This window comes from Enhydra lutris, unplaced genomic scaffold (genome assembly GCF_002288905.1).
Source record: "Enhydra lutris kenyoni isolate GAN:26980312 unplaced genomic scaffold, ASM228890v2 scaffoldscaffold30, whole genome shotgun sequence".
Lineage (NCBI taxonomy): Eukaryota > Metazoa > Chordata > Mammalia > Carnivora > Mustelidae > Enhydra > Enhydra lutris.
The window spans coordinates 19,059,354-19,085,151 of NW_019154114.1; the positions used below are offsets into that span (position 1 = coordinate 19,059,354).

The 25,798-nt window shown below is 56.7% G+C and overlaps 1 protein-coding gene across 3 annotated transcripts; it reads left to right on the forward strand.

The window, feature by feature from the left end:
- Window positions 1–4,849: 4,849 nt before the first annotated feature.
- On the forward strand, window positions 4,850–24,781 carry LOC111152784 (KIAA0513 ortholog). 3 transcript variants are annotated; one of them, XM_022511421.1, is made up of 12 exons: window positions 4,850–5,314; window positions 7,020–7,119; window positions 8,161–8,234; window positions 10,698–10,768; window positions 12,469–12,676; window positions 13,502–13,542; window positions 14,094–14,172; window positions 15,601–15,678; window positions 16,876–16,905; window positions 19,925–20,005; window positions 20,490–20,584; window positions 21,703–24,781. In XM_022511421.1, the coding sequence occupies exons 1-12, from the start codon at window positions 4,986–4,988 to the stop codon at window positions 21,750–21,752; spliced, it is 1,236 nt and encodes a 411-aa protein (XP_022367129.1). In that variant the 5' UTR covers window positions 4,850–4,985; the 3' UTR covers window positions 21,753–24,781. The 3 variants fall into 3 exon arrangements, with proteins under 3 accessions (XP_022367129.1, XP_022367128.1, XP_022367130.1); XM_022511420.1 differs by lacking the exon at window positions 16,876–16,905; XM_022511422.1 differs by lacking the exon at window positions 16,876–16,905 and having other exon boundaries at window positions 21,708–24,781.
- The last annotated feature ends 1,017 nt before the right edge of the window (window positions 24,782–25,798 follow it).

Genomic DNA, 25,798 nt, shown 5'->3' on the forward strand with positions numbered 1-25,798 from the left:
GGACGGGCTGGCTGGACACGTGTGAGCCAGCGTGTCAGGGACGCGGGTGAGCGAGGGAAGACAGCACATCTGATCGCTCTCAGAGACACTAAACGAGAGGGAGTTTCCTGAGGTGGATGGGAAGGGGCAGAGTTACAGAAAGTTCCGGATTCACACGCAGGGAGCCTTCTCTGATTGCTCAAGGTCTACCGGCTGGAGAAATCCTGGCGCGGGGTGCTGGGGGATCCGAGTCTGAGCAGGGCCTGTGGGGATGTGGCTGGGCAGCTGCAAGAGGGTAGCCTCCTTCCCAGGTCCTTCTGCAGCTGGGGCCACAGTGGCGGGAAAGGACTGGGGGCAAGGGGATGGGGAGGGGAGGGCAGAGGTCGGGAACTTCCCACCAGGATGTTTCTACCTCGGCCAGCCTCCCCCCACCCCCCACTCGTCCTGTGCACGCAGCTGCCGGTATTTAAGCTGGTCCCGCGGCTGCCGTGAGCCCGGACGGACCCCGGGGTGGGGGGCCGACAAGCCCTCCCCACACGCCTGGCCGACCTCTGCTCTGTGAGTGGTGCCCCTCAGCTCATCAGCCTCCTGATTCCTGGACTTCCCAAAGTTATTGCTGCTGAGGGCCTCTGTGCAGACCCTCACCTCCGCCCAGGCCCCTCTCCTGTCAGAGGACCCTTGAGTCTTCTTGGCGGGTCCTCCTTCCCTCTCAGCTCGCATCTGTCTCCCCTGCTCCCAGTCCGAAGAAGTGCTTCTCGGGGCTCTCAGAGACGTTGCCTGGAGACTCTCCGTAGTGCTCAGTGCCCCCCGAAAGTTCTTGTCTAGCCGACGCAGAGCAGCTGCTCAGTAAACACTGTCCAGGGCGCCTGGCTGGCTCAGTCAGCAGAACACACGAATCTTGATCTCAGGGTCGTGAGTTTGAGCCCCACATTGGGTGTAAAGCCTACCTAAAGAGAAGATAAAGAAATACTTGTTGAATGAGCACGTGGGTGGTTAAGGCCTTTGGGTTATAGGTGGACTTAGAATTTTCTCCTAGTTTGGTTGGTAGAAACTCGTGCTGTAAGGCCCAGAAAATGAACGGCAGAAGTACAGTTGCAGGAAGGTCTGTTCTGCTTCGAGGCTCCAGGAGATCATTTTTAATATACACGGTCTGGAGTTACAAACATCCGGCTGTGAATTGATGGCCTGGGTCTCGGAGCCTGTGGCCCTGCCCTGCCTCCAGAACCTTCCTTCTGCAGAGCACAAGCCAGAGGGTCTGGGCGCAATCCACAGGTGTGTTTTCTTCAGGCCGCTGCACGTTCTGAATAAATGTAAACTGGTTGCCGGGGTTGCGGAATTGGAGGGTCTCGCGTAGTGCGTTTCGGCTTGCCCTCCCGAGTATAGCTCTGCCCGGGGACGGCACGGCTGGTTCCCGCTGAGCCCATTTCCTCTGTGTTCTCTGGCTGGCCCAACACGGAGTCACGCGAGGTGTGCAGTCTGGTGTGTTCAGAGCGACCGTCGCCTTGACCTGCACTGAGGCCCATGATTACGTTTCCTTCCTGAAGGAAGAGGGTGGGCATGCTTCCAAGGCCCCTACCCACACACGGCCGCTCCCCCTGGTATCTCAGCTCCGTGAGCAGACTTGGCACCCCTGCCTTCTCTCCGCGCCAGAGAGGAGATCTCTGGGCTAAGGGGGCAGCAGGGTGTGGAGACGGAGGTCTGCTCTGCACACTGTAGCCCGCAGGGTCCTGGCACACTGCGGCTCGGGTCGCCCGCCACTTCTCTCTACCCAACAGTCAGGCCTCTCACTTTCTGCCTCTCCCTGTCGCTCTGTCCCTCCTGCCTGAGCCCACACAGGAGGCTTCTGGGAAAGGATGACTCACATGCACTCCCAGAACTTCGAGTGAGCGAGATGCTGGGAGAGCCGCTTGCCAGCCTCGGGCAGGACCAGAAATAGCCGGGATGGTTTGCTCTGACCCTGCAGTCCTGATGCTGGGGTGTTCTGCTTGGTAGATCGGTGCAGCCCTTCTGACCGCTGGAGACCGTTTCCAGATACAGAAATTTGTTTCCTTTTCCCTCCCAGTGTTTTATTTATTGCAAACTGTGTCATTATGATCAAGAACAAAATCAAAAGAAAAAATGACCTCAGGTACAGGACTATAATACACTTCTGTCTTCTTTTCCAGCCCTTTTTGCACATATGCTTTATTGTTATTTTAAAAAAATTAAAATTCGTGCACTCCAGGATTCCTAGCACCCACTCCAAAGGACGGCGTGCTATGGGATTCAGTTAGTACTCATTGACGGCAGATTATTTTGTTTACTTAGCTGTAAAGTGAACATCATTCACTGACGTTCTGATTGCTTACAACTGCGTCATTCGCTCATGGCTGTTGCATCAAATTGTTAGAATGTATTTGCCATTTTCCTGTATTTAGGTTTTTCCCCCCAGTTTATCAGGATTAGAAGTACTGTTGCAAGGAGCATTTTTTCCTCCATGTAACAGGTTTTGAGGGTTTCAATTATTTTCTTAGGATAAATTTCAAGAATTTGAATTCCTGGATCAGAGGATAAAATAATAAAAATCACAAAAAATAGTTTCTAGGGGCGCCTGGCTGGCTCAGTTGGAAGAGCCTGCGACGCTTGATCTCTGGGGTCATGAGTTCAAGTCCCACATTAGGCACGGAGAGTACGTGCATAAATACATAAGCAAACAAACACACTTTCCAGAGTCTTATTTATCCCTATTTTCAGGACGGCTTGAGAGTTTCAACTTTACCATAACCTCATCAGTATTTTGTTTGCGTTTTAAAGTTTTTGCTCATGGAGTATGTAAGACGCTACCTAGTTGTTTTACGTTGCCTCTCTGCGCGTGCGGTTACCGGTGTAGGCTGAAGCGTTGTCTAAGCATTTAGTAAGAGAATTTCTTACGTGACTTGTCTGAGTCGTTTGTATTCCTTCTTAGAACACAGTTTTCAGTTGGTTTCAGGGGAATTTATAATACAAATAATTTTGACCCCATTTTCCTATCATAACGACGGCGAACGAGATCTTCCTAGTGTGTGATTTTTCCATTTTGAATGCCCAGTGTGTCGTCATAGGTGCGATTTTCTGTGCTCTGGAGAGTCTGAGAATGTGGTGGCCAGAAGGACCTTAGAATGTGAGCCCAATCACAGTGTCTCAGACGGGGAGACCCTGGCCCAGGGTGCGGAGGCCACGGGCACAGGTGGCAGGAGGGGGACCAGGGCTGAACGGGCCTCCGACTGGCCCCCGCTGTGTCCGCCTCTCTGGGTGGTGGTCCTGTCTCCCGAGCTCCTCACAACCCTGTGTTTCTTTCCTGGCCCCAACAGCTCTTTCGAGTGGAGGTTTATGCTTCTCTTTTTTGAACCAAGATACGCATCGTAGGATCTCCTCAAAGTGTACCGTTCCCACTGCGATGGCGAGGAGCCAGCCAGCCATTCCATCTCTCTGACTCAGGGCGTTTAAAAATATCCTGAGCTGGGCAATTTGGAGGAACCCATGATTGATTTGTGAACATTGAGTTCTTAACAGGCAGCAGACGCAGTCTAGTATAGAATTACCGTCAGAAGATGCACCAGTGCCGCAGCGGCGGCCACCTGCCTGCCGGGGGTTGGCCTAGAAATTCGGGGTCTGTGGAGGGTGCTGAGGGGGCAGGCCCAGTCTTGAGGCTGCCCTTGCCTGGAGGAGCTCCTGCATGAAGGGCTCTTGCTTCGTGCTGAGCTGTCTGCGGCTCGCCCTGGGAAGGCGAGTCTCAGACCTGGTAGGCGACGCCCCCAGCTGGCAGTCAGGAAACCTGGCTTAGATGCAAAGAGTCCGACCTCTGCATCCTGGAGCCCCGTCCCCAGCTCTCGGGGTACGTTCACACGCAGCCCTGTCAGTCCATTCGCAGACGTGCAGCAAACACCCGTAGTCGAGACTGCACGGGACAGCCCATGGCTCCAGAGGTGCGTAGACTGTGGCAGGACAAACAGAAATGGGAACACCTGTCCGTCACACAAGCGGCACCACGAATGGGGGTAGGCACAATGCTGGAGGTGCGCGCAGGCATCGGGAATAGTTTTGACCAGGGCTGGAGTGAGCTGCTCGAAAGAGGCGTCACCGTGTCCCCCTGGGAGATGGACAACATCCGGGCAGGGTGAGGCAGGAAGACGGGGTGGAGTGGGGAAGGGGGAGGGCGGAAGGACCAGGCACCGCGAGACACATGCCTTCATCCGGGTGTCCTCATCCTGCAGGTGCAGGGGGAGGGCGGGAAGGAGAGGCTGGGTCTGGGCAGCAGATGACCCTCAGAAGCTGGTGGCGGGGTGGTGAGTGATATGAAAAGGGGCATCTGTCTGACAGCCTGGGAAGGGTCTGGGCCTTGAGGAGAAGCGTCTTCAAGTGGGAGCCCAGGAAGGGAGGGGCCCACGTGCTTAACAGAGGCGGCTTTCCCAACATGCCGGACGACACCATCTCCCATAGCCAGTGACACGGCAGCGAGCAGGCAGATGTGTCCCTGGTGATTTTCGGATTCTAGCCCGGGCTCGGCCTTTGTATTTCTTGGCGTCAGTCGGGTGGGCCAGAGCAGGGAGAGGGCCAGCAGGTGCAGTGGCTTTGAAGTCATAGGTGTAGTTGGGAGAAGTCCTGCTCGTTGCTGTTCAACCAATAGGTCCTGAGTGCCTACATGTGCCAGGTGTGTAGCAGTAGGCAGTCGGGAAATGATGTCCATGTAGTGATGACCCAGATTCTAGAAGTTTGGAGCCTATTCTTTTTTCAGGAAATTTGTGGCCTCCTTCGTTCATTGAAGTCTGGATTCTCAGCGCTAAGTTCCCCTTACGCAGGGAGTAGCTCTCATGGTGATCATGTTTCTGTGTCTTCCATTCTAGATGCCTTAGGACCACGAGAGCTGCCCCGGAGGACTCCTGGTGGCCAGCAGCTACCAAGCAACCTGTGCGCGTGGCCTCCAGCTCCCGCTGACGCGTCTGGGAGTCCCGTCTGCTGGTCTTCCAGCCTGGAAGCCTCCCCGAATCATGGAGGCCCCGGAGGTCCCCGTGGGCGCGCTGATTGACTTCGGGACTGAGCCGTCTGCCTCCTCGCCCCTGGAGATGCTGCCTCCCAAGCTGCAGGAAGGGGACAGCTCCCAGGGCGATGGAGCTTCGGAGAGCGAGACCACAGAGTCTGCGGACAGCGAGAATGACATGGGCGAGTCGCCCTCCCACCCATCCTGGGACCAGTACCGCCGCTCCTCCTCCAATGAGTCCTTCTCTTCCAACCAGAGCACTGAGTCGGCCAAGGACGAGGAGACCTTGGAGCTCCGGGAGTTCATGCGCGGCTATGTGGAGAAGATCTTCTCTGGAGGGTGAGCCCCCGGGACCCGCTCTGGGCTCTGTCCTTGATGGAGCCCGGGCTTCCGCTCCCTCACCAGCCAGGGGTGGGCCTCCTGGGTGGTTCTCAGCCCCCACCCCCGGCTGCAGGTAGAAGCACTTGGAGAGCTCTTGCTGCCTCTTCCGTCCCACCCCCCGGCTCCAGCCACTCCACTAACATGTTCATGTCCTTTCTGCTAAATCCAGGAGGACTCTAGGATGGTTTCCCCGCGTCTGAGTCCTGGCACGTTAGCATCAGCCTCACGCTGGGCTGGGGCGCTGCCGTGACTAGGGACTCTCAGGGCAGGGATGGTATAGCCCCGAAGGTTTCGATGACCCGTAATTCTCGAGATGCTCATGGCAGTGGAGCCTCAAGCAGCTGCCAGGATGCGGACCCGTCCTTGCTTCTCCTTCTTGCCTTTCTTGGATGGTTCTTGAAGGTGTACATAGGAGCTCTGGCCACTGGAGCAGCAGGAAGTGGAGTTTGGATTGGGGATCAGACAGAGGAGAGGGTGTTTGTGGGGAGGCCTCCAGCTCCCCCCCAACTCTTGTTAATATCTCAGCGTGGGGGCGGGGAGCCTGCAAATCCAGATTCCTGGGTTCCGGATGTCAGCCTTGCCCTGCATCCCCATCACACGCTAGTCACTGAAGGCCTTGCTGCTCGTTCCCTGGATGGGGACCTGCAGTTGCCGCGTCATGGGAGTTTGCTAGAAATGCAGAGTCTTGGGCCCCACCCAGACCTGCTGAGTCTGACTCTGCATTTCAGCCAAACCTCCACACTCTCTGTGCCCACACTTCAGGGTGAGGAGCTCAGGGACCAACGGGACCGTTTTCCCATTTAATTAAAAAAGTAGGAAAAATCTGCCTGCTGACACTATGTAAAGAGGCCAGTATTTCCTACAGCGATTAAGGGCCCTTGTTTGTAACCTGGCGAGGTGGACGTCTGCCTTTTCTAGGTGTGTGTCCATTCTCTTTGCAGTTAGAATAGGGAAGAGAGTTCCGTGATAGTCCATATATGGGACGATCCCAAAACGCATTCGTGTTTGATTTTGCACGCATTCTGGGAGAGCGGTAGATGTGGCTCTCTCCTAATTTTGTTTGACTAACACTGGAATTAGTCAGCTTTCTCTGAGCACACCCAGTTAATGAAAGGGGAGAAAGCGCAGAAGCCTGCTAATTTGTCAGGAAGGCCAATCTGTATTTGCGGCTGCCTGTCAGCAGTATGGAGCCCGGACAGCTGAGCCGGATGCATTTTCAAGAGCGTTTCAGAAATCACTGCAGACTGGCTGGCAAATTCCCTGATTTCATCTGGTGTTGGTATTTTGGGATAAATGAGACCAAGATGTTTTCTACCAAACCTTAAATAAACGAAAGATTGCATGAGCTCATTGATCGTCAGCCTTCTGTTTCTTTTTTATCTTGTCTTTAAATCTGGGGACAGAGTGTTCGCCTCCCACGATGAGGTGGTTTGAGGTCAGGTGAGCGTCTGTTCACCCCGGCTGTGATGACCCCCGGGCCCCCCAGTCTCTATCCCTCACATACACAGCCAGGATTGCCAGAGGGTGGGATGTGCTGGTGTAAGCCAGGCGTCCACACTTGGCTGGGGCCATACTTCCCCATTGCCTCTCCTGCCTCTTCCCCACTCTGGCTGTGTTTGTTGCCGAGGACTGAAAGTTGCTTTTCCTGCTCTGCTCCTTTCAGGGAGGACTTGGACCAGGAGGAGAAAGCCAAGTTTGGAGAGTACTGTAGCAGCGAGAACGGAAAAGGCCGCGAGTGGTTTGCTCGATACGTGAGCGCCCAGGTGAGGGGGTGGTGACGGGAGGCACAGCTGGTGTGGCCTCTTCTCGCCACCTCTGCTGCTCCCGCTCTGAAGAAAAGAGCCCCAGGAAACAACCACAACCCAGCAGAGAAATGAGTAGAACTTACTTAAAGATGTTCCCAAAAGGCCTTGTTAGAATAGCGGGAAACAGGAAGTTGCTCATTGGTTGTCCCGCTAGAAAGAATGAGCAAGCAAACTCATTTGTAATTGCACAAATTGCAAATCTGTGCAATTACAGAAAAGTCCCTTTTTGAAGGGCAAGCATGTGGACGATGTCCATGCGTAGTTTTATTCAGTAGCCCACAATGTTCAGTTTTACAAAGGTAACGTAGATGGTGACAGCCATGCGAGTTCAGAAAATAATTATTTTTTGTAAATACCTCGTAGGTTCTTTTTTTTCCTGCAAAGTAGCTTTAACTCTTGGCTTTTTCAGGTATTTTTATCACAATTTATTTTTCTATAATTTTTTTTAAAGATTTTATGTATTTATTTGGCAGAGAGAGACACAGCGAGAGAGGGGACACAAGCAGGGGCAGAGGGAGAGGGAGAAGCAGGCTCCCCACTGAGCAGGGAGCCTGATGTGGGGCTCGATCCCAGGACCCCAGGATCATGACTTGAGCTGAAGGCAGACGCTTAACAACTGAGCCACCCAGGCGTCCCTCACAATTTATTTTTCCAAGAGAAATTAGCAAATGCTGATCAACACGCGTAGAGAAACGGCCCCAAACTCTCCAGTCCAGAAATGGCCCATGTTGTCCTCTGGGGGTTTCATCCCTCCAGGCCGTTCTGTGTTGTATGGGTGAGTGTGTGGGGCTCCTAGTTCTTAAAATTTCAAAGAGCTGCAGGAAAATGTTGGCTTGTGCTCTGCTTGGGGGCCCAGTTACTCTAGCACAGAGGAGGCTACTCCCGTCCCAGGCTCACAGCCCAGCAGTGTCGGGCAGTGCGTAGCGTGGTGAGCCCGACGCCTGTCTGAGTGACAGCCGCCTGCCCGCCCAGTGACGTTTCCGCCCCGTTCCCACACAGCGCTGCAACTCCAAGTGTGTCTCAGAGCCGACCTTCTACCGCCTGGTGCAGTCTTTCGCCGTGGTCCTGTTCGAGTAAGTGATGCTGTGCCCAAAGCCTTTGTCCTAAAGTATGTCTTCCCCGTTTTTCCTGCCCCGTACTAACCCAGTCGTAACAGCCACACGAGTCATGAGCTCGTGCTTGCTCTGAACCGCACCCCCTAGCCCCCGCTGCTGGCATCCACAGAGAGGCCTTGCACCAGCCTCCCGGGGGAGGAAGTTAGGGTCCAACCCCCACGGTAGGGGAGGTTAGGGGACAGCAGCTGGGCGTAAGCAGATCCCTCCACGAGGGCCCCGTCAGGATAGGCGGGGCTGACATGCCATTGACCCTGCCCTCCCGTGGTGGAGATGCAGCCTTTTCTGGATTTCTTGTTGTGGAGCACTTCCAGCTAGATAACCACCCACTTAATGACACGATCAGATGCCTTCAGCCTGCTCTGCGTGCTAATTAGGCCCTGCTGGAACCTTTTATCACAGACAGCACAGTAGAAGCTGGGGGGTGATGAAAGGGCCCCCCTCCACCTCTGTGTAGCTGTGGGAGGCAGGCTGTGTGACTCACGGGCTCTCTCCTCCTGAGGCCCCGGGTCCCTGGGACGGCTAGACTCACATCATACGTGCTAGACCTGCGTCAGAGCAGGTGACAGCACCCCCCCACACACACACACACAGGCATGAAAGGAGGGGATGTGTCTCTGCCTTGGGAAAGGGAACAGCAGCCTTACTGATGGGAGGAAGAGGGGAGCACTTGGAGGAGAATTGGGAAAGGACGGGGGAGAGGAAGCCCCAATCTGATAGTTGTTTGTGCCCCACTTAACCTTGTCCCCTCATTGTGGCCCTGAAGCAGGTCCTGGTCCCATGGTTTGTCCCCATGTCCCTTTTGTCCTTCCATGCCTGAAAACCCCCTCCTTTACTTTTCCTTCCTCTTCTCCTGCAGCAGAGACATACCAGCTCTTAGTTCCCCAGTGTCTCGATGTCTCCTCACCTCTTTAGTCCCTGCCCCCTCCACAAACATGGAGCGTGGACTGGAGGAGAAAGACCATAAAGGGGAGGGTCCCTGTTTTTCTGGCACCTGCTCGGAATGTCCCGTGTTGAGGATAGGCTCGTGTGGGGGGGATTCTGGGTCTCGGAGCTGGCAAGGGTGGAGGAACAAGAGAGCGTCATGGAAGGAGTCGGTTTCAAACAGGCGCAGCTGTCTTGTGTGCGGCACTCTCGGCCCCGAGGAGACTTCCGCTTCCGGACATTCCTATCGTAGGATTTCTCACGGATCCCTATTGTGCAGACAGTACCTGTCTCACGTGGTAACATAGTTAATTCTGGACTGAGTTTGATTTTTTCCTTCAGTAAAATTGGGGGGGGGTGTGTAGGAAAATAAAATTCAAATCCCAACCCAACCAAAACAGAATCTTCCCATTTCTCAGTGAGCATGTGTATTTCTGTGTGTGGGGGAAGAAAAAGGAAAAGTACCTTATAATCTTTTAAAAATACGTATTTTTTAAATTTGAGTTTTATAATTTTTAGTTTATTAGTGTCTTCTGTTTTTACTTTTATTTATAGTCCTTTATGATTTTATTGGCAGAGTTTAGTTCTTCAAGTTTTATTAGTTTTTTTTTTTTTAAAGATCGTATTTAGTTATTTGAGAGAGAGAGAGAGCACGAGTGGGGGGTGGGATAGAGGCAGAGGGAGAAGTAGGCTCCTTGCTGAGCAGGGAGCCTGACGTGGGGCTCGATCCCAGGACTCCAGGATCGTGACCTGAACTGGAGGCAGATGCTTAACCAACCAAGCCACCCAGGCCCCCCTTAGATTATTTTATATTCAAAGATAGAACTGGCCCTGACCCCACCGTCTAGATACATTCCATTGACTTTTCTTTTGTTAATACTTTAAACATTAAATACATTAAACAAGGTTAATGTAATAACCTTGTTAATACAAGGTTAGAAACTAAACAGAAAAAAGGTCAGAAACTAAATAGAAAAAAAAAAAGCACAGAAGAACAGAGTAGACAGGCACAGCAGCTCAAATGGAAAGGAAACCCCCTTTTACAACCCTGTCCTCAGTCCTGTGGTCCTCCTCCCGGCAATAACCACTGTTGATGACACACATCCCGGCGAATATAGATCCTTCTGAAAAAGATAAGCAGTTGGGGATTCTTTTTGATTGCTTCTACATAGCATCTGGGGAGTGAGGTATAAATGTGGGCATATTTTTTTTAAGATTTTATTTATTTATTTGACAGAGATCACAAGTAGGCAGAGAGGCAGGCAGAGAGAGAGAGGGGGATGCAGGCTCCCGGCTGAGCAGAGAGCCCGATGCTGGGCTCAATCCCAGGACCCTGAGATCATGACCTGAGCCAAAGGCAGAAGCTTTAACCCACTGAGCCACCCAGGGCCCCAAATGTGGGCATATTCGTAACATTTTTAGCTCTTGCTTCAAGAGGTCGCAGTGAGAAAAGTGGGCAGGATGGCGTTTGAGCTGGCCGGCCTTCCTTTTTCATTTTAGGTGTCATCAGATGGACGACTTTGGGCCCGCCAAGAACCTCATGACCATGTGCTTCACCTACTACCACATTGGTAAGGCCCGGGGACGCGAGCGCCATAGAGGGCAAACATGGAAACTCAAGGTTTGTGCCCTTGTAACATGGCATCAAGTGACGTTTCTTCCCCCATTAGCGGTGCAGTTGTGAGGCTTCCAGAAAACAACAGAACCTGGGGTTAGGGCGAGATGTGCAAGGAGAGAGACACCTGAAACAGGAGGGGAAGGTGTGGTCCATAACGTGGGTCAAGCGGCTGCCTCGCCACCGCGGTAGGAAGGAAGTCACCCAGCAGCTGTCCACTTGGTGGGCAATTTCGTGGGCGACTCAGGAATTGCTGGATGTGAGGACTACTCTTTCACGTTTTAGCATAATACAACACGGGGTTGGCCCTTGAAGAGTGTGGGAGGCGTAGTTAAGGGTCTTGGGGTGGAAAGCGTCCCTGGTGTGGGCCAGCGATGTCCCTCCAGCAAGGGCAGATCGTTCTTCATCCTGACGTCTGACAGCTCTTCTGGCTCATTGCTCTGGAACTTTCTGGTCATTGGAGCTTGAGGGCTCCCCACGTGAGGTTCCTTGGGTGTGATGTTGGGGACTAGTTCAGGCCGCTGTAAGCAGAAGGCTGCTGGGGGCCTGCGCATGGTCTAGAGCTGGGTCAGCGCGGCAGTGAGCACGGCCTCCCTTCCCACCTCTCTCAGGGTGCACAGTTTTGGTCTTGTGTCCAAACCCCATGTCTTCTGCAGCTCGGCTCTGTCCTCCCTACACTCCCAACTGCCCATCCCCCCCGTGCCTCAGTTCTGGTGACAGCTGGGCGGACTGCCTTAGCGCTGGATGGGCCCTTCGTACCAGAACTTTGGGTCAGATAGGAACCCCTCATCCAAACCATGGCTCTTCCTTCTCGAAGGAGTGGGAGTCACATCTGTGCCCACAGCAGCTTAAATTAGTAGGGGACACTCAGCACCTTGATGGTGGGGGGGTGGCCTTTGACCTGCAAGGCTCTGAAGGGGGTATCTTTTTTTTTTTTTTAGGATTTTTTTAAAGGTCTTACTTATTTGAGAGAGACAGTGAGCAAGAGAGAGAATACGGGGGGAGGGTCCGAGGGAGAAGCAGAGCTCCCATTGAGCAAGGAGCCCGGTGTGGGGCTCTATCCCGGGATTCTGGGATCATGACCTGAGCCCAAAGCAGACTGAGTCACCCAGGGACCCGAAGAGGGTATCTCTGACCGGCAGTCCCGTCTTGACCTGTCTGGGCACCTCGACTTGAGGGCGACTCTGACCTGTAGGCGGCGCCTTGAGCTGCGGGAGAGCCTTTGGCCTTACTGTTCTCTCTGGGATGCCCACTCCCGCCTCGTCCAGTTTCAGGCCCACACGGGGTCCCGGAGCCTGTCTAGAGTCTGCTCCGGACAGGCTCCTCCCCACACAGGGAGAGGCTCCTCGGCCCCCTCTAACCCTGGGACTCTGCTGCCGCGGCGGAGCTCTGTGTGTCCGTTGCTCCCCTCCTTCAGGTCCTCAGGCTTCAGGGCTGGGTCCGCTCCTGTTTCTTCATTAGTCCAGGTACACCTGGCTGCCTTCTTAGATGCAGCAGGTGCTTAGCTGTGGCCCGAGAGGCCCGGCCCTCCGCCTTCCCCTGGCATCTTGGGTCCTTCGCTGGTTGCCACTGTCACCGAGAGGCTCCGGCGTCCTGTTGTTCCCGCTACACAGCGCGGTTCCTTTCCTGCCCCCTCCCGCCTCTCCCCCACTCCAGGTAAGCCGCACCTGCTGCCCTCCGAGTCCAAGGAGAAGCCTGCGGGGAGCATCGACTCCTACCTGAAGTCTGCCAATAGCTGGTTGGCGGAGAAGAAGGACATCGCTGAGCGGCTGCTAAAGAACACATCGGCCAAGACAGAGAACGTCAAGGGCTTCTTCGGGGGACTGGAGACCAAGCTGAAGGGACCCCTGGCCAGGAAACACGAGTACGTGTCAGCAGATGGACTGTGGGGGGAGGGGCGGCTGTGGCCGAGGGCTGAGGCCACGTGCCACCTGCCAGTGGCGGTGACAGGGAGGCCGTGGGCTGGCCATGGAAGCATCCACTTGGCCGCCCTGGGTGACCTTTGGGGCCTGCGGCACAGCTGCAAGCCCCGCTTGACTCCCCAGAGTTCTCTGGGGTTCACACATGCTGGTGGGTTGGCTGACAGACAGGGATGTCCTGGGGGCCGGGGTCTTCTAGGACTGATGGGGGGAGCATGTGGAAACTGTCCACGGGCAGGAGGGGAATCACAGCTCCTCCCTGGCTCTTCCTCCCGGAAGTGTGGTGAAAGCTCGTGTGAACGGAACCAGGTAGGCAGGGAAAGACCCCCGTCCCCCAGGACAGCCGTTTTGCGGCAGGAGCTCAGGAGCCTTCCGGGACCGGGTGCTTGAGAACAGGGTGTTGAAGCCAAACCTCCCAAGAAAGGGGGCACGTCAGCCAGAGAACCCCAGGCTCCCTGCGGTCCCCACTGTCCTCTCCGATGGCTGATTCCCGCCGGGAGACTTGGTTTTGTTCCTTGTCTGGTCCAAGCAGTTTTGGAATCAGAGAAATGGTGCAAGGGGGCCTCCTTGCCGCATCTCCTTAATCCTGGAAGATTGGCAGTTGGTAAATATAGCACCGACTTCATAACACTTTTTCAAAAGAAACCACATGAAATGTACCCATTGCTAAGAGACATAATCCTGCTTCAGCCGGGTTAGACCGGTTCCTCTGAACTGAGAAAATGGGTGGGGGGGGGTCGTTATGTCACTGCTGCGGTTCTGTCCCCCAGGGAGGATGAGAACAAGCCCAAGGAGAAGCCGCAGAAGACAGGTGAGTGTCTCCCAGTGCTCTCCTGGCCTAGCAGGTGTCCGTCTGTGCCACAGCAGTGCCCCTGGTCCCGTAGCCAGGCCCCCAAGGGGTCTTCGACTGCCCCCAGCTGCCACCCTGGGTAACCAGCAGCCTCACCAAGCAGGCCCTTGAACATCCAGGCTCCTTCCCCCCCGGGCACCAGATTCTGTCCTAAGTGACTCCCAACTTCTCTCCACCCTGGCCTGTACTTGCCTATGGAATTTCGGTGGGGAGCCTCTTCTCTGGGGAGAGGATTCGGGAGCTAAATTCCTCAAGGCAGGGAAGTGAGGGGACATATTGGTGGGTGTGGGGGGCCGTGCCAGGGATCCTTCCCTCAGAAGGAGCCCCCACAGCCAGGCGGCAGGAGCGTCCTTCCTGGCCGCGGGCGGTGTTGGACAAGTGGTCTGGAAATTTTTACCGTGCGTTTCCATAACCTTTGGGGAGAAGCGGTGCCTGCCGGGAGGGTCGCTGAGGGGTTTGCCAACCTGTGGGGGCAACCGGAGCTACGGGCGGTGTCTGTCGCCCTCCCGCAGTGACCGTGTACAGCCCGGAGGAAGAAAGGAAGGGGGAGAAGATCTACCTGTACACGCACCTGAAGCAGCAGCCCATCTGGTAAGGCCGCCCTCACACCTGCGGGCCCGAGCTCCTGGCCCCCGCGGCTCCCTCGCCACCGGGGCTCACCGCGCTCTCCCCGGGATAGCTGGAATAGAAAAGGGGAACCGTGGCGGGTGTGGGTGAGGATGTGGAGAAACTGGAACCTGCATACCCTGTCTGCGGGGAGAGAAGGGGGACAGCGGCCGAGCAAACCTGGCAGCTCCCCCAAATGTTAGCGGAGAGTTAGCCTGCAGCCCAGCAGTTCCGTTCCTAGCCAGGGGCTTGAGGGAACTGAGAACAGGTACTCGGGCCAAGACTCACGCACATTTAATAGCCCATAGCTGGGAAGCACCCAGATGTCCATGGACAGGGACGCGTGATGTGTGGATCTGCAAAATGTGATACCTCCCGACCACGTGGTCTTCTTCAGCCACAGGAGGGGCGAGACGCTCACTGTTGAGACACCGGTGAACCTGGAAACAATTACAAGACAGACATGAAAGGCCACGTAGTAGATGATGCTGTTTATTCTCATCTGTTGTCAGGGACAGGCCCGTCCCTGGAGACAGAGCAGCTGAGCAATTGTTGGGGGCTGCGGGAAGAGGGGTCAGGGAGGGACTGTTCACGGGGACAGGGTTTCTTTATGGGGGCATGAAAATGTTCTGAGGATCGCACTCCGGGTTGCACAACTCGGAATACAGTAAAAACCACTGAATCGTGAACTTTAGAAGACTGAGTTTATGGTATGTGAATTATATCCCAATAAAGCTATGTTATACGATTGTCTAGGAATGAAGGTCATGAGTAAAGTGAGAGGCCGGCGGTCGGGGGAGCCCTTGCCCTCTGTCTCGCTCTGTGGATCACTGTTTGGGCTGCCTTAGTCCCTCCAAAGGCTCTCCATCGCCATACTGTGTTCACCCCCAAGTAGGCAGAGAGCCGGCCCCCGAGTCCCAGGGATATCAGATGCGCCCCTCCCTCGAAGGCCACAGTGGCATAGTTGGCGGACCCTTGATCTTTAGGAAGAACGTCTCTTACTTGTGTGTCCCTATGAACATGTTTGTTCTCTGCACGCGGCCTGTCCGTACCAGGTTCCCGTTTATGTTACTAGACCCTGTTCTCGGGCAGCAGGGGTCCCCAAACACCCATCTTCCTCTGGGAGGCCCAGCGGGGGTGCAGAAGCGGAAGAAGGCCTTCCTCCATGTCCCGCAGATGGATGTGGACTTTACCTGCCTCCGTGTCATACCCTCCTCCTGGGAGAGATATGACCCTTAGCCAGGAGCCCAGGGAACCACCTTGGTTTGGGACAAAGGCTCCTGGCCATTTTCCTCTTCCCTGCTCTGCCTCTCTGCGATGTGTCCACAAGCCGTGTGTTCTTATCCCTCCGGTGTGCTGAGAGCTGCCTCCCAGCCTCCCCCCAGAGGACTGACACTCGGCTCTGTCTCCCAGGCACACACTGAGGTTCTGGAATGCGGCTTTCTTCGATGCTGTCCACTATGAGAGGAGAAAGCGGTCTCCCACTACCAGGTAGGAGCAGCGTCTGGGTCCGCCTTGCCTTGCGGCAGAGGCCGTGGGACTGGCTTTAATTTCAAATTTCTGCAGAGGAGAGCAGAACGGCGGCTGAGTTGGTGCATCCATCTCTTTTTCAGCTCCTTCTGGCCCCAGTGCCGGGCGAGCTGCCTGGGGGGTCCCGGGCACGCTCAGCTTCGTGGGCGGGGGTCGATGGGGTTCCTCGGCTTGCATGAGCGCTTTCTGTCCTGGGCTCTGGCATGACTTGGGCTGACCCTCCTCTGAAACGCACACTCCCCCAGAATGAACCCATCAGGACCCCCAAGGATTGAGTCTGCCTGTTGCTGTAAGAACCGCGGCCACAGGACTCGGGGCACGCAGGGCCTGCCGCCCACCCCCCCACCCCCCTGCCACCATAGACTCAGCTCGAGAGAGCTAACCTCTGGGGAGATGCGATTGCTACCTTCAGCTTACTGCTCTGGTCTGCAGCCTGAGACCTCCCAGCCTCCCTGACGCTAGTCTTGCCACATCAGAAGACCCCCTTTGTAAACGGTCACACAGAGCACAGGGCAGAGTGAGGGCTGGTGGCCCTTCCTGCTCTGGCCACGGCAAGCCACAGCTGCTGCCCACTGTGTCGAGTGGCTGGGCAGGAAAGGGCAGCAACCCTCCTAGTCCTGGCTCCCCTATTGGCACCCCCTCTCTGTCATGAACCTCTCCTTCTCTAACAGGGGGAGACCCCTCAGCCTTTCTCCTTGGCAGGGGACAGCAGGTGCCTGCTGTGTGGCCGGTCCACCAGCTCTGGGGGGATTGGAAGTGCGGTCGACCTGTCTGCACGGGTCAGGGGTAGCGACACCCTCCCCGGGCGGGACGGCCTGCAGTCCGCTGTGGCTGCCTCTCCTGAGGGAGGCAGAGGGAGCGCGCAGAGGGCAGGATGCCGGAGCCGTCCCGGGGATTCTAAAGAGAGAATCCCATGCTCTGCCGGAAACCAGACTGAAGGAAGTGCTTCGATGCTTGTAGGCGAATGGGGTTTCCTCCTGCTGCTTACATAGCTGTCGGGCTCCTAGCAGATGAATGGTCTCGAGTACCCCGTCTCTCTCCGTCTCTCTGTTTCTGCCTGTAATAACGCTCCTCTCTCGCTGTTCTCTTTTTTCCATCCACATATCTTGCATGACTTTGACATGTTCCTCTGTTTACCTGTTTCTGCTGCCGCTCCAGAGGGGATGCTGGAGAGGAGGAGAAGAAGAGGTGTGTGTCCACGTGACTTTGTTCATGTTACGGGGCCGGGGGTCCCCGCCAGGGCCACTTCAGGGCGGGAGCCGCGCGCAAGCCGCTGCAGGAGGCAGAGCCCGGACGCTGGGGCAGCTCAGCACCGCCGCCCGGGGCGAGCCCCGCGCTGGGACAGGCCGGTGGCGGGTGGGGGCTCGCCAAGGGCAGAGCACCAGGAACAGGACACATAGAAGGCACTCGAGACCCTGCAGGGCCTGGTGTGAGTTCCACTGGCCACTCCAGCCCCTCCAGAGCAGGCCTCGAACCCACCCCCTTGACTACACGCTTGGTAATCTGGTCGTGGCACGAAGCCATGGGGGCGGCGGGGGGGGCACAGAGAATCTGGCTCTGTCAGCCAGGTGCCCACGTGTGCAGGGGTCTGGCAGACCCTCCCCTGCCCCTGCGACAGGCCTGGGGTTCAGGGAGGAAGACAGCTGCCCCCGCCTTGCCAGCCATGGCCTGGTGTGGAGCCTGTGCACACGCATGTGTGTGTGTGTGTATGTGTGTGTGTTTGTGTGTGAGGGTGCCCCCCGGAGAGAAGGGCCTGGAACAGGCTGTTTTCTTGGAGCCCCCAGTGGGGTCTGAATCTCATCATTTGACCTTTGTATTTGCTGGGTATCTTTTTTTTTTTTTTAAAGATTTTATTTATTTGTTGGGTATCTTTTGTAATACATTTTGGTAGCTCAAGGCCTGCCTACTCACAATACGGTTTCTGGTACAGTGATTGTTTTCGCCGGACATTTCCTAAAGCACGCTTCCTTTCATCAGTGATTTATTTTTAGTGCTTATTGTTTATGAGAGATCTTGTTTCTTACGCAGCCTTATTATGGCTATAAAAGGAGCATTTAGGCATAAGGACACGGCCTTTAGTACAAAGCCCCCGCGTCCCCACAGTGTCTTGGGGAGCGGGGGGAGCATGACTCACCACGACCTCCGAGGGGCAGGGCTGCCTGGCACCAGTGGCTGAGGCCCGGGAGAGCTGAAGCATCACAGCCGCCTCCAAGCCGTCGGCACCAATCCCACGAGGGGGTGCCGGCCTCTGGGCCTCACTCTGTGCCCCAGAGCAGATGTGGTCTGACCACACACATCTCAGACCTGCCCCCTGGGGCACCCACACATGCTCCCAGCCTCAGCCAGATGAAGGGCGAGTGTTCCTCTGAGACTGGGGTGGGAGGGTGGGCTCTGGATCCCTGGGCAACCTCGTGCCTCCAGCATCATTTCTCCTCTTCAGTAAACTCGGCTGGTGATACTCAGAGGCAGAAAGGCCTCCGTTTCCAAAGGCATCTGTTGCTCACAATCCAGTTCCCACCGTGGCAGTGTAGACACACGTCCTGCAGTCTGTGTGGGATTAGACCATGCCCGGTATTGGGTATTGATCTCAGTTTTCAGGAACTGATTGGACGGCAGGCAGCACCTGACCTGCTGAGTGCTAGCGGCCTTCCACCGCTTTCTTCGAAGGTCAGAGTAAATGCCCCACTTCTAGGACTTGCCACAGCCAAGAGAATCTCCTCCTCATCCAGGTCAGGAGGGTCAGGGCGGCCGGTCATTCCCACATGGTGTGGGGTTGTGCATTGCACAACCTGCACAACTGTGCACAGCAGGCCAGATGATGGTATGGGGATTCATGTGCCTGGACAACCACTGCAGGAAAGAGGGTGAGAAGGAAAATGGGATGGGATTAGTGTCATGCCTGGAAGCGTGCTCTGGGTATCTTCACGGGTGTCCTGTCATCAGCGGGAGGAGGCTGGGAGTGATACCTGTCCCCGGTGTCCTGTGGCCTTCCGCCAAGCCACAGCAGCACGAGTGGCCCTGGGCCCGGCGGGCGGGGAGCAGTTAAGGTTTGATGTTGGTTCTTTCTCTCTTCCTTTGGCTTCTTCGCTCCCTCACTCTGCCTCGTCTCTCCCTCGTCTCTTCTCTCTCTAACCTTTAGTCAGACTCATCACCCAGAGCGTAATCTTGAAGGGGCAGTGGACTTAAGCGAGCATCTCCTCCACACCTGTATTTGCCCCTGCAAGGAGCCCGCTTCTCGGGGAGACACGGAGGGGCCGGGAATGTGCTCGAGACAGGGGTGCTCTCCCAGGGGAGGGGGCAACCACACCCACAGGGAGTGGCTGGAGGTGGCTTTCCATCAGGACACACAGCTCACAGAGCTCGGAGAGCAGCGTTCCTGCCCCAGAGCTGTGCAGGCTCGCGTCCCTCTCCAGGGAGGACAGTCGGGCTTCAGAGTCCCGCCCGGGGAAGCCGCCCACAGACCGTGTTGCTTTCTCTTGGCATTTCTGCAGTTTGTGCTAAGGCCTCGTGCCATCTGCACGGGGACCTCTGGGGAGATCGGGGTCTCATCCTTGTGCTCCGGGGAGGGGCGCAGTGCACGAACCTGGGCCTCTGAGGAAGTCGGGGCTGGGAAGTACAGCCGGGCGAAGATCCGGCCTGACGGGCCAGTGGCCCTCAGCACGGCCCAGCTCCCCTGCTCCCTGGGCCTCCCTGCCACAAGAGGCTGACACGCTGCCCCTGCAAAGAGCCTGTGAGACCTGTAGCGGGAGCGCCAACCCGAGGGACCTCCTGGATGGGTTCTCAGCTCCCTCCCCTGGGACGCCAGGGGGACCCTGTCCTCTCTGCAGGTCATCCTGCCTCCCCAGTGGCGTCAGGACCTCCCATCTGTGACCCACAGAGAAGGACATGGGGGATGGTGTCCTTGTCCCCTAGAGAATGTTCTGGGCAGCCACTGAGCACACACACATCATTGCTGGGTCAGTAGGAAGCCTATGAGCTTTCGGATCTCCTCGTCTCAGGAAGGACGGGGTGACGCAGTTCGTGTTTGGGCCTGTCAGGCAGAGCGGCAGAACCCTGGGCAGGCTTTGTGGAAGAGCGGATCCAACAGCTCTCTGGGGGAGGTGCTCCCCACTGTGTGTCGGGGGCCCCTGTAGATCAGAGCGGGGGGGTGAGAGGCAGGGGAGTGCGACGGCATTCGGGAACCCTCTCCTGTCACCTGTGCTTGCAGGGAGAAGTGGTGCCACATGACCCAAGAGGAACGCAACGACAGTCTACGGTTCAACGAGAACATCACCTTCGGGCAGCTGGGGTGAGAGCACTGACGACGACCCCACCCTGGAGGCCCCGACCGAGTGGGGCGGCGCGGGGGTTCTCCTGCCGGAAGGCCTGTCCTCGTGCAGGGCAGTGCAGGGCAGAGGGGGACACCGATGCCCGGATATGGTGACAAGAGGTCCCCCGCCAAGGAGACCTTCCAACCTGACCTGCGGGGCATGGCAGCGGGGAGCCGTCCCTGACAGCATCACACATCTCTGTGTCATTGTAGCCCTGTGTTCTCACGCAGCCCACACGCCCGCGGTTAATGACCTTTGACCGGCTTCCGGTTCCCAACAAACACGCCTCGTGCCCCCCGGGGTGGGCAGTTGCACAGCAAGAGTAGCCCCGGGCCAAGGCGACTGCCCTTTGTTTCCACTTCTCCCTGTTCCAGGCGGGTCCAACCCCCCCCCCCGCCCCCCGCCCTCCTCTCCTCTCAGAGAGAAGGAAGGGCAGCCGCTCATGGGTGTCTTCTCCTCCAGCACGTTCACTCACAACATGCTGGCGTTCGGGCTCAGCAAGAAGCTATGTAGTGATTTCCTGAAGAAGCAGGCCGTGATCGGCCATCTGGACGAAGGTGAGCGGCGGCCAGAGGCGGCCAGGGCTCGGGCTGGGCAACCAGTGCTCTGCCCACCCCACCCACCCCACTCCAAGGATCGCCGTGGTGTTCATTAGAAACGTGATGCTGAACTGTCGGGCAGCCTCACCCCTCCGCTCTTCCCATCTCCCTCCATGCACGGGACGCTTCCCATTGCATTTAAAGGCCTTTCCTGCTAGACAGCATTTACCGGGGTGGGGTGTGGCACGCTGGGGTTGGGGAGCTTCCCCGCCCCCGTGTTTCCAAACGGGGCCAAAGGCGAAGATGGGCCTGGGCGCTCAGACTCTGAACTTGAAGCTCTGCCATCAGTTGCCCTTGCTTCTAAGTGGCCTGCTCTGTTTCTTGAACCACACTGCCGTGATGGGTGTAGGGGCCGTGGCGTTGCTCTAGAGTCTCTGACTTCTCTAGCAAGAGAGGACAGGTCACATATCCGCCCCCTATTCTGTTAGAGCCGGCCTTTACGCGGCATCCCACCTGCTACGAAACGGCTTTCCTCGTGGTCTAAAAAGGCTTCCGCTTAAATACACATCTTGATGGACACAGTGGTCTTTAAAAAAGAAAAGCGGGGAGTCGGCTTGGGAGTCTCTCTTTCCCTCTGCCCCTTTCCCTCCCCTGCCACTGCTTGCATTTTCTCTCTCAAATAAATCTTTTTTTAAAATCCTCCATCCTGCGCCAAATTAAGAGGGGTCACAGAAGAGTGGCCTCAGGAGGTAGGAGAGTGCCCGGTGCTCCCCTGGAAAATCGCAGAACGCGCCCATCAGCCCCACAGCACTGGGCAAGACACTGTCCCCTGGCCTGCCCTGCGGCCCTCAGTCCTTGTAGGACTCAGGCCTGGCTCCCTTGGCACGGTTCGTCCACCGGCACGGAGCCTTCCCTGGGCTTCAGGTTCTTTCCATAAAAACACGTGTCTCATTTCCAGGGAGCCCAGTTCCAGGGGCCAGGCGGGCAGCATGCTAGCAGCTCACGGCCTGGTGTTCCCGGTGACGCTGCCATTCCCGCTGAGGTCATGCTTTGTTACTGCCCACATGCCAAGAGCAGGGCCTACCCGTCGGTGTGAACATCTTTCTTCCAAGAATTAACGCTGTTTTCTTTTCCAGAGCAGTACAAGCTGCTGAGCGACCACATTGAGCAGATGGCCATTGAGTAGGCAGGCCATGGGAGGTCGCCCGGAGCACCCTCCAGGAGGGCTGAGGGTGCACACCCCTCTCCTGGGCCAGCGACTGGCTGTCACCCTACCTGATGACCCTGCATGACCTCGGAAGCACCCAGAGCCGCTCCACGCTGCCCTAGAACTAGCGGTTAGAAGAATCTGGTTGCCCATCTCCCCACCTCCCTTCTGCCTTGTCTGCTCCCCACATCTGCGTGCCAAAGGGTCTCTGGGATTACACGGCTAAAACCAAGGTGATTGCCCCTTCTCCTGGGTGTCAGGGCCACAACACAGGACCAAGCAGGAGGAGGAGGAAGGACACCAGGGCCGAGGTGGGCCCCGGGCAGTGCCTGCTGCAGCCGCCCGCAGGAGAAGGAGGGTGTGCGGTGCACGTGGGAATGCAGATGGGGGCATCAGGAGCTGGCATGCACCAGTGACGCGGGTGACAGTCCGGGACCCTCTTGTTCAGCAGCAGGATGGAGTGGGGGTGCTCCCCCAGTCGGGGCTCCTGCTGAGCCACGGCCTTGCGGAGGGGGCAGTGGGCCTCCCCGGGCAGGCCAGGTCAGTCCATGGCTTCTGCCGGCTCTGTGCCAGCTGCCCACTGTGTGACAGGAACCGGAGTCATAGGAACCGCTAAGAGGAAAGAGACACTTGGCTATTTTAGGGAGGGAGAGAGCCTGGTGCAGAGGACCTCCTTCCCGGCCGCAGAAGGCCCAGCAAGGGGTGTGAGCGTCCTGGAGTCCTTGTGAGATCTGCGTGGTCGCTTGGGAATCACACCAGCCCGGAGGTGGCGGTGTCAGAGCACCTGCAATGCACCGTCTGCGCGTGGCTTCCTTGTGATGCAGAGAGAGTCCCCCATGTCCTTCCTGGGAGGAGCGCGGGCTGCCTGCCCCACCAAGAGGCGCCGACAAGAGAAGTCTCTTCAGTCACTGCAAAACAACCACCCTTGCTGTTGGGTATTTCAAGGAAGACGGAAAAATCTGTGTCCATGTCGTGGACAGCCGGGCAGAAGCGGCTTCTGGGGGCAGTGGCGTGAGGCTCGTGTGTGGAGTGACCATGGGGCCTGGGGACCCCGCCCCCCAGCAGCCATGGGAAGGCACCTCTGCCCCCTCGCCCCTCACTGGCTGACCGCTTTCCTGCACACTCTGCAGATACCCCCTTGTCCCGCTTCTGGTGCCCAGGAACCCTGGCTTTTCTCTTGGGGTCTATGCCGGCCCGAGGGGATGGACGTGTGACAGCAAGCAGCCAGCATGTGGCTCCTCTGGCATGAATACCTCCCGTCCGCCGCTTCCCTCTGCCTCTGCCCCTTGCACTTGGGCACTGACCTTGAAAGTAGGCCCGTGGACACTCTCCTTTCCCCGCATCCCCGCTCCTGTTTCCCCTCTCTGCCTCCTCACCTCTCAGTCATTACATCGCGGTCTGCCCTGGAGAACAGCAAAACCATGCCTGGTGGTCACTGACCCCGCCAGTGCTGGAACGCTTTCCGTCCTGGGATGCCTCCCTGGAACGTTCCAGAGACGAGCGGGCAGTGACGGAGCTGTAGCTGCATGTCTCGGTAAGGACAGGAGAGGCGACGTGAAGCTTGGTATGATGGGAGTGGGCTGGTGTCCGAAGGCTGGATCCTGAAATTCAGCTTATTTTTATAACGGTATCATTCGTGTGTGTGTGTGTGTGTGTGTGAGAGAGAGAGAGAGAGAGAGAGAGAGAGAGAGAAGTCAGCCTGTCTGGCGACGTCACCACACAATGCACAGCTGTGTTGCTGGGGCAGGTCCCACAGACCGGAGGTCCCCCCACCCCACCCCGGGCCAGCGTTGAGCCCAGGGACAGTGCATGTCTCTACCGATGGCATTTCAGACAAATAAGGTCAAATTAAGGGGTATGTGGGCCCCTCCTCCAATGCTACTGTCAGATAATGCGTCCCCTCCTGAAACACTCAACTGTGACCCCTGAATCCGTTGTGCTCCCCTCCCCCTCTGTAGAATCGGGGCTGCATGGGGGAGGGGGTCTGTCCGAGTCCCCTGCAAGGCTCTCCCTTCAGCCTTGGCGTCTTTGGCTTTATTAGTCACATCTCAGTAGTTAGTTGAAATGCGTTACAGCTTTTTCGTAAGGTGCCCCAAAGACTTATCCTTGTATATATAAGAGTTTTGTATAGAAGTCTGATTCTGGTTTCTGGAGGGAGTGGAGTGGGTTCTGAGGCTCTCTCCAGAGTGCCCGGGAGCGAGGCCCTGCCCTTTCCCCCCTGGGGCGGAGCCCGCAGGACTCCTGGGCCTTTGGAGGGAAACGCCCCTTTGATTTCTTTGGGCTTTTCCAAGCACTTTAACTTCGAAAATGATCTTGAGAGGTTGATTCCCCCCTGTAGGCCTCCTGAAATAGCATTTGAAGGTGGAAGCAAGGACCGCTTGGGGTTTTCTCCCCTCCCATTGCTTGTTCTTCCGGATGTGGCTGGCAGAGTGGGGTTGGGCTGCCCAGTTGGCTCAGACCGTGCCAAGACCTGGGCCCTCCTCGATGCCTCTGGCCACTTTCACTTGGAGGAGTCCCGTCCCTGGAAAGCAGGCTGGCAGCTTGCCCTGCTGAGATGCCCTGGGTCCCTGTGACACGGTCTCTCCCCTCGAGGGCCCGGCCAGAGCAGACTGACAGGGGACACTCTCAGAGGTCCAGAGTGTGGAGAAGTCTCCGTCTGCTGCACACACAGGGACACGTTGGTATGAGAGCTCTGCGAGCCCTTCCTGTAAACTCAGGAACCGTAGATTCAATGCAGGAAGGGTCAGATCGTATCCTAGAAGAGAGCTTCCCGTCCCGGTAGGTGGAGTGTCCAAAGCCAGGAGCTCTGAAGTCTCGCCCCTCATCACGGGTGGTTCGGACTTTCTGCTGGCCGTCCGCCAGGGCTGTGCACATCACAGTGAGCCTGGACAGCCAAGCCTCTCAAATAAAAAGTTCCCTGCTTAACAAACAGGATGATGTTGAGTTGCAGCTTTTGAAGGTGGGCCAGGCGCTGAGGGAGAGAGAGAATCCCAGGCAGAGCCCACGCCCAGTGCGGAGCCCGAGGCGGGGCTCGATCTCACAACCTTGAGATCATCACCTGACCCAAAATCAGGAGTCAGATGCTTAACTGACCGAACCACGCAGGTACCTCAAGATGCGGCCCTGTATGTGTTTAGCTGTTGTTTTCATTTTAGCAATATCGGTAGGTGGGGGATGGACACGTTAATAACTTGGATTGCATCTGCCTCGTGTGTGAGCATGTGTGTTGAACCAAAGGTAGGAGAACCAGATTCTGATACCCTAAGTTGCTTGTACAGTAACATGGAGTGAACTATGATTTCCTGTTGCCAAAAAAAGGGGGAAGGTTTGCTAAGTTCTTACGTTACCAAAAGGAGGACCAGAAAGAGTCCCATTTCCTGAGTTCTGTACCCAAATTAAAATCTGGGATGTTCGGGTGAGCCAAGAAGCCACCTGGGGGCAGGTTGGCCCATGACCGCCTGTCTAGGCCACAAGCTGCCGGCCGGACCCTCCGGCGCTCTCCAGCGGCCTCACCGTTGGCTGACGGGTGGGCCCGTCAGCGTTATTACCAGATGACCTAAAACTGCAGACTCCTGGCAGTGGGGTGGAGGCTTGGCGGGGGAGCCCTTTTCCTGAAACAGTGAGGAAGGTTGGGAAGGAGGGTCTGTCCAGAGCAGGGAGGCCCGGCCCCAGCCTGCGGAGAGGGGGTTACAGCGCTCAGACCAGTCCAGGCTGCTCTCTCCTCTCCCTGTCTTCAGTCAAGGACTAGCTGCTGGGTGGGGGTCCCTCGTGCCCCCCAGCCCCCAAGCCCCCTCGCTCTCATGTCTCTGCTGCGTCCCCTAGCTTTCCTATAAATCATTTATTCCTTATGACCCTCGGGGATGAGTTTCACCAAAAAGGGAACTGGATGGGCTGGAAGCACCCCTAGTTGAGCAATGTGCAATGTTCAGACCCCAGGCAAAGCCACACAGGCCACCGGTGTCCTGCGTCCTTGTCGTGGGGCTGGGAATAGGGGCGTGCTGTGCTGACTGACCAGATAACAAACG